The 13,111-nt window shown below is 48.0% G+C and overlaps 5 protein-coding genes across 5 annotated transcripts; 2 read left to right on the top strand and 3 right to left on the bottom strand.

Moving 5' to 3' along the window:
• Positions 1-103: 103 nt before the first annotated feature.
• EV420DRAFT_1642555 (uncharacterized protein) lies at positions 104-1,267 on the bottom strand (the record flags this gene model as incomplete). Its single annotated transcript, XM_060477381.1, has 6 exons — positions 104-484; positions 535-576; positions 648-747; positions 809-1,021; positions 1,073-1,189; positions 1,239-1,267. 6 exons carry the CDS (start codon positions 1,265-1,267, stop codon positions 104-106), a joined length of 882 nt encoding a protein of 293 aa, XP_060331085.1.
• A 161-nt stretch (positions 1,268-1,428) lies between these two features.
• On the top strand, positions 1,429-2,290 carry EV420DRAFT_1270167 (uncharacterized protein; the record flags this gene model as incomplete). The annotated part of the gene is made up of 4 exons (XM_060467550.1): positions 1,429-1,617; positions 1,667-1,903; positions 1,960-2,103; positions 2,153-2,290. The coding sequence occupies 4 exons, from the start codon at positions 1,429-1,431 to the stop codon at positions 2,288-2,290; spliced, it is 708 nt and encodes a 235-aa protein (XP_060331084.1).
• Positions 2,291-3,505: 1,215 nt separating this feature from the next.
• On the bottom strand, positions 3,506-5,633 carry EV420DRAFT_1642553 (uncharacterized protein; the record flags this gene model as incomplete). The annotated part of the gene is made up of 6 exons (XM_060477380.1): positions 3,506-3,658; positions 3,717-4,142; positions 4,202-5,006; positions 5,062-5,144; positions 5,199-5,432; positions 5,484-5,633. The coding sequence occupies 6 exons, from the start codon at positions 5,631-5,633 to the stop codon at positions 3,506-3,508; spliced, it is 1,851 nt and encodes a 616-aa protein (XP_060331083.1).
• A 3,147-nt stretch (positions 5,634-8,780) lies between these two features.
• EV420DRAFT_334413 (uncharacterized protein) lies at positions 8,781-10,461 on the top strand. Its single transcript, XM_060481745.1, has 4 exons — positions 8,781-8,848; positions 8,911-9,996; positions 10,054-10,277; positions 10,324-10,461. The coding sequence occupies exons 2-3, from the start codon at positions 8,988-8,990 to the stop codon at positions 10,146-10,148; spliced, it is 1,104 nt and encodes a 367-aa protein (XP_060331082.1). The 5' UTR covers positions 8,781-8,848; positions 8,911-8,987; the 3' UTR covers positions 10,149-10,277; positions 10,324-10,461.
• Positions 10,462-10,967: 506 nt separating this feature from the next.
• On the bottom strand, positions 10,968-12,237 carry EV420DRAFT_1679006 (uncharacterized protein; the record flags this gene model as incomplete). Its single annotated transcript, XM_060479190.1, has 2 exons — positions 10,968-11,703; positions 11,815-12,237. The coding sequence occupies 2 exons, from the start codon at positions 12,235-12,237 to the stop codon at positions 11,368-11,370; spliced, it is 759 nt and encodes a 252-aa protein (XP_060331081.1). The 3' UTR covers positions 10,968-11,367.
• Positions 12,238-13,111: the final 874 nt, after the last annotated feature.

The raw sequence follows: 13,111 nt of genomic DNA, 5'->3' as shown, positions 1-13,111 counted from the left end.
GAGTGTCCACTAATCAGAAACATCAAAGTATTGCCAAATGTGAGCGAGCCCAGACTACCGATGCTTGATAACGACGACGCACGTGCCAGTCACCGACCTCATCCTACAATGAATGAAGCTGACTGTTGTAGTCACCTCCTTCTGCAGACGGTGGAACCTCCGTGTAATGCCATCGTCGCTGTCGTGAAGGTCCTCCAACATCAGTTACCGCAGCGGTGTCGCGAAGCGGTGAAGATGTGTGTACAGATCTCATAGGTTTTCGGATCGACGAACTTGCAACTATAACTTCTTCTTTCACAGCCAAGGTGGTACGTTTCCTCTCCAGAACGAGGATGGATATCAGGATATCATCGAAGTGTTCTTGACCTTCCGGGTATATTTTAAGTTTCGTGGACAGTGCTGGCTCCCCTAGTCGTCGAAGTCCTCCTGGCACGATGAATTCTGCTAAGATTTCAAGAGGCCTGCAGTGCTCAGTACGGTAGCACTGTAGTTGGTGAGCCTGATAAATCCCGTCACGGACTTTAATATACACACCTTCGTAGTGGAGCCATCATCCCAAAAGGTTACCAACCTGTCCTTTCCACAAAATACTCTGGGCATGAGAACCCAATGAATATATAGAAACTCAGAAATAAAACTAGACTGACTGTTACGTGTCGTCTGGAGTCATCTAAGGTGTTGCCTAGCAGTGCTTCTTGACCACGAACATAAACAGTTGGAGGCTTTAATTTACTGGTCAGACCCATTCTGATGCGCGCGGACCACAGTCAGTGCTCGTGATACAGTTTGAGGTGTGAAAATAACCAACTCGAATTCTCCTATGAGTTCACCATTCTCTGACGCTCCCTTTCGGACGATTGTTATGTAAGAACTTGGCGTAAAGCAGTTGGTGCTGACGGAGATGTGATATCGTGGGCGAGTATCCGGCGCTGAAGGCGGAGGAAGAAGAAGCATAGAAGTTGGCCCCACCGTAGAGAAGGAGTACACCAATGGCTCAACCGGCCGGCTTGCTATGCCATAACTGCAAACTTTGAATTAAAGTCTGAGACGAGAGATGAACTATGGGACGTACCTTGGCGGATTGCCAAAAGGTACTCGTTCTGGTACCGGAGGCAGGATAGGAATGTTTGAAAGAGAACTTGATAACGGTGGAGTGTCGGATATTGGACTATTGAGCTCGGAAGTGTAACTACTGTCCCTGTCAGCGTCGTCCAGAGTGACCAAGTGCTACAACTAACCCTGGAGGAGGAATATCCATAACGCTCATGGTAATAGTTCAAGTTTCGAGCTTCAAAGCTTCAAGGTCCAAAAAAAACGTTTCATTTGTATCATCGCAGTTGCCAAGGAAAGAGTTTAGAGACGGAAGTTACCGGTGGCAGTGCTATTGCCTTTAGGAATTCGTACCCGAGTCCCGACCAGAGAGGCTTTATGACTTTTACGCCTTTAGATTTGCCTCAGGGAATAATACAGCTCATCACGGATGAGTTGCCCTCACCTGCAGACTTCATTCTCCACCAAAAGCTAATTTCGCACGTAAAAGAGCGCAAGGAGGCGAAACGAATTATTCTGTCTGTGTCTGAAGGGTGGGCTAGATGGCAGGCTATATCATCGAAGCACGTATGTAGCTAACATTCAAATCCTGAGTTCCAAGCTAAAATTTTTGTAGAACGTGAATTTTGAGCAGCAGAAGAACTCCGGCTGTCTTACATTTGTCGACGTTTCTTCCTTTGAACTAGAAGAACTTGGATTGAGGCCGATATTCGACGTTGTTGTCGAAGGCCTGAAGGGTTGCACTCCGGACTCACTTATCATTCTCGATGATGTCTCGACGCTGGAATGGATTGGGGTATCTGCCCTTGAGATTCTTCGGTTTTGCCGCGCCTTAAGGGCTCAGTGCATCAAGGTATATATTTGAGCTTCCGGGCGAGATGAATCATCCTGACCCCTTCTTTTGTAAAGCATCAAACAACGTTACTTATCCGGCATCATCTGGTGGTTCATGACAAACCAGATCAGTTGTTCCGTGACTTGCTGCAGCTCGCAACCTACCACGTTGATGTGAGGCCATTGGCCAGTGGTCGAAGTGGTGCTGTCAGTGGAGAGGTACGTAAAGACGATTCCACGGATGACTTGGTCATCTCACGATCTATAGGTTGCGCTTCACTTGGGTCCAAACGCGCTTCCACTGACCTCAGTCAAAGCCATCCCTAGAAGCCGCGCGGTTCAATATCGCTTGACGGACTCTGGATCCATATTTTTTGAAAGGGGAAATAGTCGTGGTGTCCTTTGAGTCGCCGAACAGCCCAAAATATATGTGCTGAATTATTCAATGTTGCCCTGGAAGCAGTGTCAAGCTGATCTCGAGGACTTCCTTCTAGTAGCCCGATCAAAACCAGGAGACGTAAGTTCCGGAATTCGGTCCTTCAGGACTGTGGTGGGCAATTCGCCTTGTTCAGTTAAATGCCATCAAATACCAAAATATGCACAGGTCAGAGCACAGAAAGAGCTCTCTTAGCAAATTGAAACAAGAGGTAACGGCACTCAAACGAGGTTCTATCATGTAGTCACTGAATCCGCGGCTGCTAATGGTGGAGCCATCATCTAGTCTCGGAGCTTACTGCTCAGTATCTTCCACGTACTCTTCTGTCTTTAGTCCCATCGATCTCATCACTGGCATCGCAGGAAAGAAGGTGCCCCATGAGGCAAAAGGCATGCGCAGTGGAAATCCAGGCAAAAATTAATGGCGACCCATTTCATAGTACACGATGTCTGCGAAACGACACAATAATGACAGCTAAGGACTCTCCGTCTATGAAAGAAAAAAGCGAGGTTGTTCGGTTCACGGCTACTGGTAGCACCAGGCAACGAATCAACGAAACATGAACAGGTACACTCCTTTCATGCCTAGTCAGAATCGTATTGGAATACTCAAACATTATGTCAAAGACGATCCTACCAGGTCGTCAACTAGTCCCCGAATTCGACGCGACCCAGAGGTCATAGTTCTCGTCCAAATTCATCGTGTTGCTTCTGATAATGTCGATGAATTATTAGAAGCTTAAAAGTCACATCGTGTGGCGTAGTTCATTGCACACTACGTGCACGTTCACGGGCGGCATTTGACCTACAAGGGTGCGCACAACGGATTAATACGACCGGGGTTCTCACTCATTAAACTGCGGAACTCATCCAAATACCACGCGAAGACCGGACTATAACGACCATAAGTACTTCGATCCTTGCAAGCTCCGCCGCTCTAAAGTTCGGGGTTCTTCCAAGGGCAGAACCTTGTTACAATGGCTTATACACTTACGCGGTCTATACATGTTCCTAAATGACAAACAGATTGTATATAGATAGATCCATCGATATTGACGAGGGAAGGCGCGCGTGGTGAGTGGAGCTAGGTGAAAGACTGTTATACACTCGGAAGTTGTGAAAACAAAAGTGGCATGCAACAATAATAGTAGGCCCCACCCCAATCTCACACATGCATCTAATTTGGTTACGAGGATCTGAGTCCGTGTGGAAATTCTTCTGACAATGCAGACATCATGATAATGATGTTATCTTCAACAGACTGAAGTAATTCTTCTAAGGGTATCCCGACAGCCTGACATGGTCGCTCGAAGGCACGCGAGGAACCCATCCAGTACGTCTGATAGATAAGTTATCATGAACTTCCCCACGTCATCTAGAGTATGGAAGATTCTCACCGCGAACGCTATCACAAGTGCCAACGTTAAGCCCAAAATAAAAAGCAACAATCCCACTGGATATGCCTCGAACCAATAACGAATGAAGGTGGAAGGCATTCCAGCAGCCCATATCCTGAACAATTTCCGTCTGCCATCAGTTTCACAAGGAAACTCGTGCGTTTTAACGTTGTGCCTGAAAGTGTATAGTGGCATAAAGCGAGCGCCGATGATGTGGTATGTGATGGACATTCTTTCCCATGCGTGTACGTGGACTCGAAGATGAGGGGGATAAGTCTTGTCGAAGTTGCTGTAGACTTGTATGATTTCTTCCACGCTCATTGTAGGTTCGTCGGTGTGTGGCAGGAGCGTTGCGGGCATGTCTATAACATGTAAATGAAGATTGCGAAGCTTATACAAGCGAGTCGCTATGTCTAACCACGCAACCTAATGTCAAGTAACTAGATTTAGCTCATAACAGCTCATAAGCAACATAGAGAACTTACAACCGTCGGAACGACTACTTCACTGGCCGTTAGAATGATGGACAGCAAGGTCACTTCCAGATGCTGAAGATTGTGGAATTGGGAAACAGCCAAAAAATCGTAGTCGCAAGGGGAGATGTCCCAAAACGCATAATTTAAAACAACCTTTGTGAGTGTATCAATATGACAAGGTAGAGCCTCTCGAAAGAGCTCCGTTTGACTGGCCACTCCCAAAGCGCTGACGGTGAGTTCTTCTAGGCCCGAATACGAAGAAAGATGGGCCATTAAAATGTGGTCACTCTTTCCCAGTCTTCGCTGCTTCGCAGCTGGCAAGGGGAACACCAGCTTTTTCAGAGGGCTTACTAGATGTGAGAGTAGCAAGGCCAAGCTACTTCCCTCGTCATCGTCATCAGAAAGGCAAAGTGACGCAAGAGAGGGAAGCTGCCCTATGCAAGATGGGTCGGATATTCTCCATCTGCCGTGAAGCTCTAGGTGCTCAAGAGCGAACGGTCCCTTCTTTTTATCAAAGATATAGGCCACGTCAAGTCTCCATCCTATACGAAGGTGCGGAGGCTGAAAGGTCACGCATAGACGTTGAAGACGAGGATTATTAGTCATGAAAGTGTGGAGATGATGTTCTAGGTATTCTCCAGTCGGAGCTTCAATTGTGAATTCGACGATATTCATGAAGCCGTGGAAATTAATGTCACACCAATTTGTCGCAGTGTCTCCGGAAAGGGTTAGACTCGTGAGCTTTGGGAGATACGTTAGGGCGTCAAGCACAACTCCGGTACTGTTCTTCGGGTTGTACTGGCAGACGTGTAATCTGGGGTGTTGTGAGAAAAATATAAGAATGCAAAGGGGCAGGAAAGAAAACATACGATACGTGGTCGACACTACGTAAGGAGCGAATGGCAGACCCAATATGCCTTGACGCGTTCAAGCTAGCCCGAAGCGCTTGTATCTACGTTCTTGATTAGAAAATGGGCATTTTCGCAACGTTAACAGAAGAAGTCACCCCCATGTCATCAAACTGCTGCTCCAACGACAGAATATTCAAGCTCTTTACGAACTGGGTGACCCGAGTCCGCCGCAAGGAAAAGTCTTCGAGTTGAGATGACGCCTTGAATATTTTTGATCCACAAAGGTTGACATGGACGTCAGAAAATAGAATGGGTGTAATGAGCTCGCTGAGACGCTGGCACGTCAGTCTCAGAGCTCGTAAATCTTCCCATTCGCTGGCATTGTAAAACTGTTGCGCTACATCAGATGGGAAAGAGATTGCTGTCATGCCACAGCTTACCTCTCCGATGATCAAGGATAGAATCTCCGCAGGTAGAGTTGTCACACGAGCTGCCATCATCCTGAACGTAGGTTTCGCAGACTGGTGGAAGGAGGATACAAAATCTGGGGACGATGCTGATGTAGTTCGGATCGGTGGTCCCGAGTACATCGTAACGGGGACCAGCACCTGGTTGGGGTAGGAACGCCGCTTAAATAGTGTATATCTATAGAGGGCCTAGCTCATCAGTTTTTCAAACTTCACCATCTGCGGTTACGCGAGGTCAGAAACAGACCTAGGTACAAACCAATTTAAAACACGAGGGAGAAAAATTTGGCAGAAGACTGCGATGGAAACTTAGTAACCGAACTGGTTTTTGCCCTTATCGGTACCTTCGCTCAGAGTACCGCGGGAGACATTTACTTGCACCAAGCAGCGATAGATAATGTCATTCAAAAGCCACATATTGAGTATGGTCGTTGTGTAAGGACGCTGTAGTTGCCGGCGATGAGAGCATAAGAAGGAAGTTCAAGGTATCCTTTGCTCAGGAAGACCAGATGCGACCATCAACACGAGTTCCGAATAGTGGACAACGGCCTACAGAATTGAAGATCAGTCACTATAAGACGAGGATCTTTCAATCATACACTCCCACTCTAGTTAAGCTGGCAACAGGAAGTTTGCTGGCGGATGATTCTTGGCAAAAGTATTGATGGCATTTGGCTGGTTTCCGAGCTCTTCAATCATTATAGCCAGCCATCAGATTGAGCAAGCGAAGGAAAGCACTTGTAGTAATAGTACTTGTGAAAAGTAAATTGACTCGGAGAGGAAGAAGTCATGGCCACGTGGGGATATTGTTCAACCTCCAATTTCGAATTTCTCTTTCCGAGACTCACACACTCAACTCAATCTTTACGGGTAGATCTACCTTTACGACAATCCTCGCATTCTTCTAACTAAATCCGTTTTACAGATTCTCGCCGATTTTTTTGGTCTCGTTCTATCGTTCTGATACAGCTGTATTGGACAGCTCACGTCCATTTTATGTTCTTGTCCTTAACGCTCGATGCCGATGCCTATTTTACGGCCACCTCAAAAGACTAATCTTACTCTCGACCGAGACGAAGGAAGGTTTTAGGCACCACGGTCTAGCTCGCGGATACGATGCAAATTTTCATTGGCTTTGGCCCGATTTGTATGTCATCTGGACATGCTCGCGGTTACAGGCTCGGACATATCATCAGCGTCTCTCCTGACCGCCACGCAAAGGACTAAGAATTATGCTCCTGGGTTACCTTCCACTCTTTTGCCGATACTGGGGGTTTTCACTTGCTGCTCGGGCCATATCGACGTAGGCGCCGCGCCAGCTGATGGTTTGAAGCAATTGATTTTTATTTGTAACATGTGGTCGACGCTTTTCGTGTGAGAAGAAATCTCGTCTGACTCGACGATGTGCCAGGATGATATACAGACCGGGTCTTGAGGGCAGTGGTACGCTTCTCTATATTAAGACTGACGGTTTAGGTGTGTATCGTACCTGCCTATCAACTTGAGAAGATCATCCGGCGCCTTTCTTTAGAGTGGCACCCGTTCTTCACCCGATGCTTCATATGCCCTTTAACTTGACCGAGTCTGCGTCTCATCGTCGTTCTCCTTGATCTTCGGGGAACGAAATGACGGTACACCTCTGCCTGTGCCTTCTTATGTCCAAATCCCGGTACATTCAGCTCATTCAGCCCATACATCCATGCTCTTTAGCCTCCTTTCCTGCGCTCGATCGGGAACGCTTTACTTGATCACCGGTCGCGACAGTTGTATTGTACTGACTGGGCAGTGGTGCTCTAATTCTTTGGTTATGAACGGTTCGGGACCTTCTCGACCCTTCTTGAAACCCAACTATCCCGGTATGTATTCATTGAATCCTGTGAAACTCTATCGTCAAATGGCAAACACCTCCCGTGCTTTCAGTGCTGTTATTCTTCTGCTGGTCCTCGCTTTCTTCTCATTCCCGGCAAAATGAAACCCTAGGCCTCAGACAACCGCCGGTCTAGCAGATGCGAAAACTTTCTTACGTGTGGTAAACGCAATAACCTTTCCACCCCCTTGCCTTGCTACTGCTTCAAGCACCTGTAGAGGGTTCATTAACTTCTCATCGTTGACAACAACAAGGCGGGCGTCTTTTCCCCTCTTTGCGCGTTCCTAGGGATGCTTCTGCTTCGACGACTTCGCGTGCCTCGGTCACAGCTGCGACCATCACTGTCTAGGTACCTAATTCAGTTGTTGATTCAGTCTCTCAAGGTCGATATTCCAAGTGATGGCTTCGGCGCCTTCTATTCTTTTTCACCTTGTTTCGACACTATTTCCGGTCTATAACGATATATATTCAGAACTTTATACGGCTCGGTGTTGCGCTGGTAAAGCCATGGATTCTGGTCCGATTCAAGCTTCTAGTGGTTCAAGACGGGGAACAAAGTCCCGACATATCCACGGTGACGCTAGCGATTCTTTGGCCGGCGATCAATGCAGCGAAAGCGCAACTTCTCGAATGTGGCGGGTTCACCGATGCCCGAATGTTTGTGGCGTCGGTGGTGGCGGGTGTGAGATCCTGAGCGGTAAGTGACAAATTGGACAACTCGTTATCGGATGCATTTCATTAAAAAATGATCATTGCGAGAGTGAATTTACATCGAAGAGTGACAAAAGACCGTATGTCAGACATGGTCAAGTGGATGAAATGTTGATTGATTGAACCTCTATTCATTGTTGAACAAAGAAACGGGGTTGTGAATCTCGTGGAAAGGCGCGTTCAACCGCCCTGATCAATGCCTATACGAAGTTGAAGATCGTTCGAAGAAGTCTGATGAAGTGAAAGTGGTGAGGCGCCGAATGGGGATTGCGAGGTATGCCGACGACGGCATATGTCGGGACGTAAATATTTGGCTGTGGAGTTGCGTCGGAGTATGATGTGACGATGTGAAAGTTGTTGCCAATTGCGGCGTAAGAAGCATTGCGGATCCGTCTGCGAAACATGCCCGGAAAGAGCAACTGGGAAGGATACGGTTCTTTTGACGAACGAATCTTGGTGCATCTGGAGGCCACCTGCAACCCAGAGGGGTGGAACGGGGAGCTCCGCTGCCGTGCATGGGAATGAGATGGGGGTGCGGCGATCTCATGGGAGCATTATAGAGGTATGAATGAAATGTAGGAACGATTGGATGGGAGTATGTGGCCTTTCTGTTTCAGTCCTCCAGTTCGCCGCGACTGTCTGTTCTATCCGTGTCGTACTTGAAGGCAGACGCGTCGTAAGACGGTCCTATTCTTTCTTACTGAGACAAGGAGTCGTGAATACTTGGACCAGCCATATACGCGCCCAAGACAAATACGAGGTAATGTAATGTCCTACATGGTAATCAATTCTCCGGCATTGATCAACATTTGTCTATTCCAGATTACCGGTCTCTGGACCCGTTGACAAAACTGTATCCATCATCAGCAGACTACGATACTGACCAGAAACTAGGCGCAATGCAAAAGTTCGGTCGATTGTTATCATCAGTGGTGACTGAGCCACCAATTCCATACCCGACACTCACTGGACCCTCTCATTGGAATTGGAATTTTGTACCACGATCGACGCTAGCTTCTGCGTCCTCGCTTAGCGCGACCCTGGCCCCCGACAATCTCTGGAACGAATCTCTGGATGATGATATAGCTTATCCGGCGGCTCACGCGTTCGAGCCTCTCTCTTCGTCGTCCTCGCCAAAGTCTTGTCCCGTTTCAAAGCCAAAGTACAAATCTCGCACTCATCGTCCTAAACCTGTGGAATCCGTCAAGGAGGAACCAGGATCCCCCAAGTTTATCATCGAGCCTCTGCTTGATGCCAGGCGATGTTCGCCTTCCCCGGAGCACACCCATTCCCTTCTCGGACGGTCGTTGCTTTCCCAGCCTTTCGCACCCCCGACGCAGGTCCCTCTCCGTGCCACGCAGGCCAACGACGACATGCGCAGTATGATGGGCGTGTTCCGCCTCGACCCTTTCACCGCGCACGGTGGAACGCCCTCTTCCAACCTAACCTACTGCGGGGAGGAGCCAGGGCCTCTCGAGTCGATGCCTGTACTGCTGCCTGAGTGGCAGATTCCCGGCTACGATAGTGGGATCTTCAGCTCTGACCTATCAGAGCACCCTCGCGTAGACATCGACAGGCTAGAACGGTTATCACCTAGCTTTGATGTTGCAGGAGTGAAGAGAAGGCGTGATGAGACCAAGGAAGGGGGCGACGACGAAAGGCAAAGTCAGCGGTACAAGTTGACGGAAGCTGTCTTCACCTCCAAATCACCAAGTGTCGAATATTCAAGGGCCAAGAGTCTGATCTATCCCTCTCCATCTTTGTCGCCTATACCCATGGCAGAACCAGCTACGGTTACCGCCACCATACCGGCCCAGATTTCATATAATTATTCTCCCAAACAAGAGGGTGACTTTGACAACTGGGGTAGAAGACATCTTCGTGATCCAGGTGGACTGAGTTACAAGCGTGAGTGATCTTCATATCTCTATATCTTCGTTATGTTTATGGTTTCTGTCTAGTCAGCTCTTCGTCGTCCTTGGCAGGATTCATGGGTGATGTTTTACCGCCGCGACCCGCTTCTCTGCCGCCCAGGAAAAATTCATCTGACTCGTCGTTAATTCCACCTCTATCCAATGCATGCATGGAGAGGGTTGCAAATGACCAGTCCAAGGGAATCGCATCCATGCTGAACCAGCCAAGTCATGCTCTCGTCAGCAACGGTACCATTCCTCGTGATATCAATGCTTGTAAGAAAATTTCCCCCCTCAAATACAACAAACTGATATCATTTAGCTCCATATCACCAATGGCACCGGCGTTCAGCACGTACCCCCGTTTCATCGTCAACGGGGGCAGTAATATCCGCGACGGCGACATGCAAGTTCCCAACGACGTACCAACAGCATTGGGAGCAGGAACAGCATCCCGTTGCTCGATCGTCGCCGTCGTCTAGAAGCAGCGTCTCTTCAGGCACTCCGCCGTTGACCTATGATATGGCCAGTTCCGGTTCTGTACCATACACGACTTCCGCATTGAATTACAGCTCCTATACCGGTGACAGCTCTGCACCGGGACCCTTGTATGAGCCGTCGTATACTGCTGATTCTTACTCTGACACGAATCGCAGTACCACGGTATGGTCTCTCGTCTATCCTTGAGAAAGTGTTTGATGGCCGTCTCTTTCCAGCCCATGAGGCGTGTACCGTATCATCCATCCCCGTTTTCTAATATTGGCATGGGGATGGTTAGCCATGTTCGTGGAAGTGCAGCGAGCACCACGTTTTACGGATAATAAGCAGGGGTTGAGATTATGCACTTTCCATTCGTTTTCGTTCGTCGTCTCTCTTTTACTTCTCTCGGGGATTCCGGTCACTGTCAATCGCGCATCTACGGACTATATTCAATTTCGAATCTCTCATGCACAATCAATATGTACTCTTGCTTCTCTATTTTCCCCCTCATTTCGTATGAGTCTAGTAGTAGTATAATCAGGCAATTTATGGAATGTACACGTAGAACCGATTTCTTTTACACATTATAATAAACACGACTCCATTTTACTCATTCCCTAGAATTGGCACATACTACGTATACGTTAAAGTTGATCCGTATTCGGTAGGATGGCAGAACAAGATTGGGGGAGATTAGGTGTAACACGCTTGACCCATGAACCCGGCGCATCAATGAAATCCGATAGAGATAGGCACTCCGGCTGATGGACAGGTGCATGCCCCGATTGATAAGACGAGGATGTGCATACTACAGGTGCACCTATACTGTCACCTCCGCCAACCGTAGATCACATCCGATGTACCCTTGTCCCGGACACAGCGCTCTTTACGCGTCCGAGTACAACTGGAATTCCCACGGAAGTTCCGCCGCAGGACCCTCTTGACTGAACCAAATCCGTCTCAGTCGGCATGTCGAGTATATCTTCACGTATGAGACATGCGAGAAGGTCCCTGCGGTGACTGTACTAAGCGAGCGGGCCGTATCGTCATTGTTTTTAAGCAATGACAGGTCGGAGAAGTAGGGCATGAGGGAAGGAAGATTAAGCGTGACAGTTGACCAAGCCGTCAGAAGATGCGAAGACTCAAAGGCCATCGGAAAAGACAACGGCAGGTGGAGAAGCGCCGGTTTGCCTCGTACTGGGAGTTTTAGTCGCGCAGATTTCTGCCCAAAAAATTGATCGTTAGGTCCCGAAGTCAACAGACAAAGATGGATATTAAGAAACCGGAATTATCTTCAAAAGAAAAGTGAAGAGAGATGCGTAGAAGAGATTACCTGGAAGGTTGACAGCCTCACGACACGGACTGTCTTCATCTGATCTACAAATCCAACTTCGAAACTCCATTCCCGGCCCAGGCTACGCACCTGGAGACTAAACCACGGGTGATTCAGGCCCAGATTTCCCTTGGATTTAATGTACGTCGTTCGGATAGTGGGAGACTGTATATGGAGTACCGTCTGACACAATGAATAACCGTTTTCATCGCAGACATCCGACTCAATAGAGGGTGGAGAGATAAGTTTACGTGGAGATTCTGGAGCTGGTTCTGAAGACGAGTCCTTAAGAAAATGAAGGAAAGAATCCTCAGGCAGGGCGTCGTCCTGCGCTGATTCGAATAGGTACAATGGCTGTGATCCGGTGGAAGAGAATAGAGAAATTGTAGCAGGCTGAACGGTTGATCCAAATATTGTTGACATACCCAGTCACTTAGAGAGCCTGCTGGAGAATATGACGGTAAGGTTTGAACACGAAAACAATGATTTTCCCCGATATCGGACTGAGTGATCCGAAAACACTGCCACAAAGCCCGTCCTCGTACGCTGATTTCGAGTCTATTCAAGTCCGTGGAAGACAACCCATTCCACAAGTATTCTATGCCGTATTCACTTCTTCACTGAATCCACACTACACTTTCCAATGAGTTTTTTGTCTCTTTTCTTTTTCGTCTTGTGGACCTGTATGTACTTTGAAACTTGAAGCGTTCACAACAATGAGGGAACCACACCTTCGTTTTCTTGAATTTGCGGACATTTGGGGCTAAGCTACTTAAATGTACGCCCTCCAAAGGTGTAGACAACGAAGTCTCCGGGTTTTTGTGTTCATTTATTAGATTTAAATTTAGAAGTGCGAGCAGGACCACTTGAGAACGAACCAGAAATTAACCATCAACTATTTCACCCACCGTCTCCCTCTCGGCCGCGAAACGTTGGGTGGGCTGTTCAACCACTAGGATAAGAAACGAACTCCATCTGATATCCTTGTCCGTGGGGCCGACTTCAAGCTTTCGCACCACTCGGCCTTCAACCAGCCGACGAAATTGTGCAAGAGCATGCGACCGCTGCAGGACTCAGGAGAGCTTCGGTTTACCTTCGAATAGCGAAATCACAATCCAGAACTATTTGACCGAAAGGAATGGGTTGGCGTGAACATCCATGACTACGGTGGGAAATGTTCGAGTCCGTAGTAGTCCTTAAGGATGCGAATGAAACAGTCATAGTCGGTAAATTGTATGATGGACCAAGGCCAGGTTACGTGAGAAAGGCAAGAGTTGCTAACAGTAGCTAGCAGAAT

Source organism: Desarmillaria tabescens (assembly GCF_030435595.1).
Source record: "Desarmillaria tabescens strain CCBAS 213 chromosome Unknown EV420scaffold_16, whole genome shotgun sequence".
In the NCBI taxonomy this organism is placed as follows: Eukaryota; Fungi; Basidiomycota; class Agaricomycetes; order Agaricales; family Physalacriaceae; genus Desarmillaria; species Desarmillaria tabescens.
Note: the sequence above shows the minus strand (reverse complement) of the source record. Positions and strands in the feature narration are given on the sequence as shown.

Coding starts and splice junctions, on each gene's coding strand:
- EV420DRAFT_334413 (XM_060481745.1), top strand. CDS start 8,988: ATGCAAAAGTTCGGTCGATTGTTATCATCAGTGGTGACTGAGCCACCA. Junction 9,997..10,053: donor AGGTGGACTGAGTTACAAGC/GTGAGTGATCTT, acceptor CTGTCTAGTCAG/CTCTTCGTCGTCCTTGGCAG.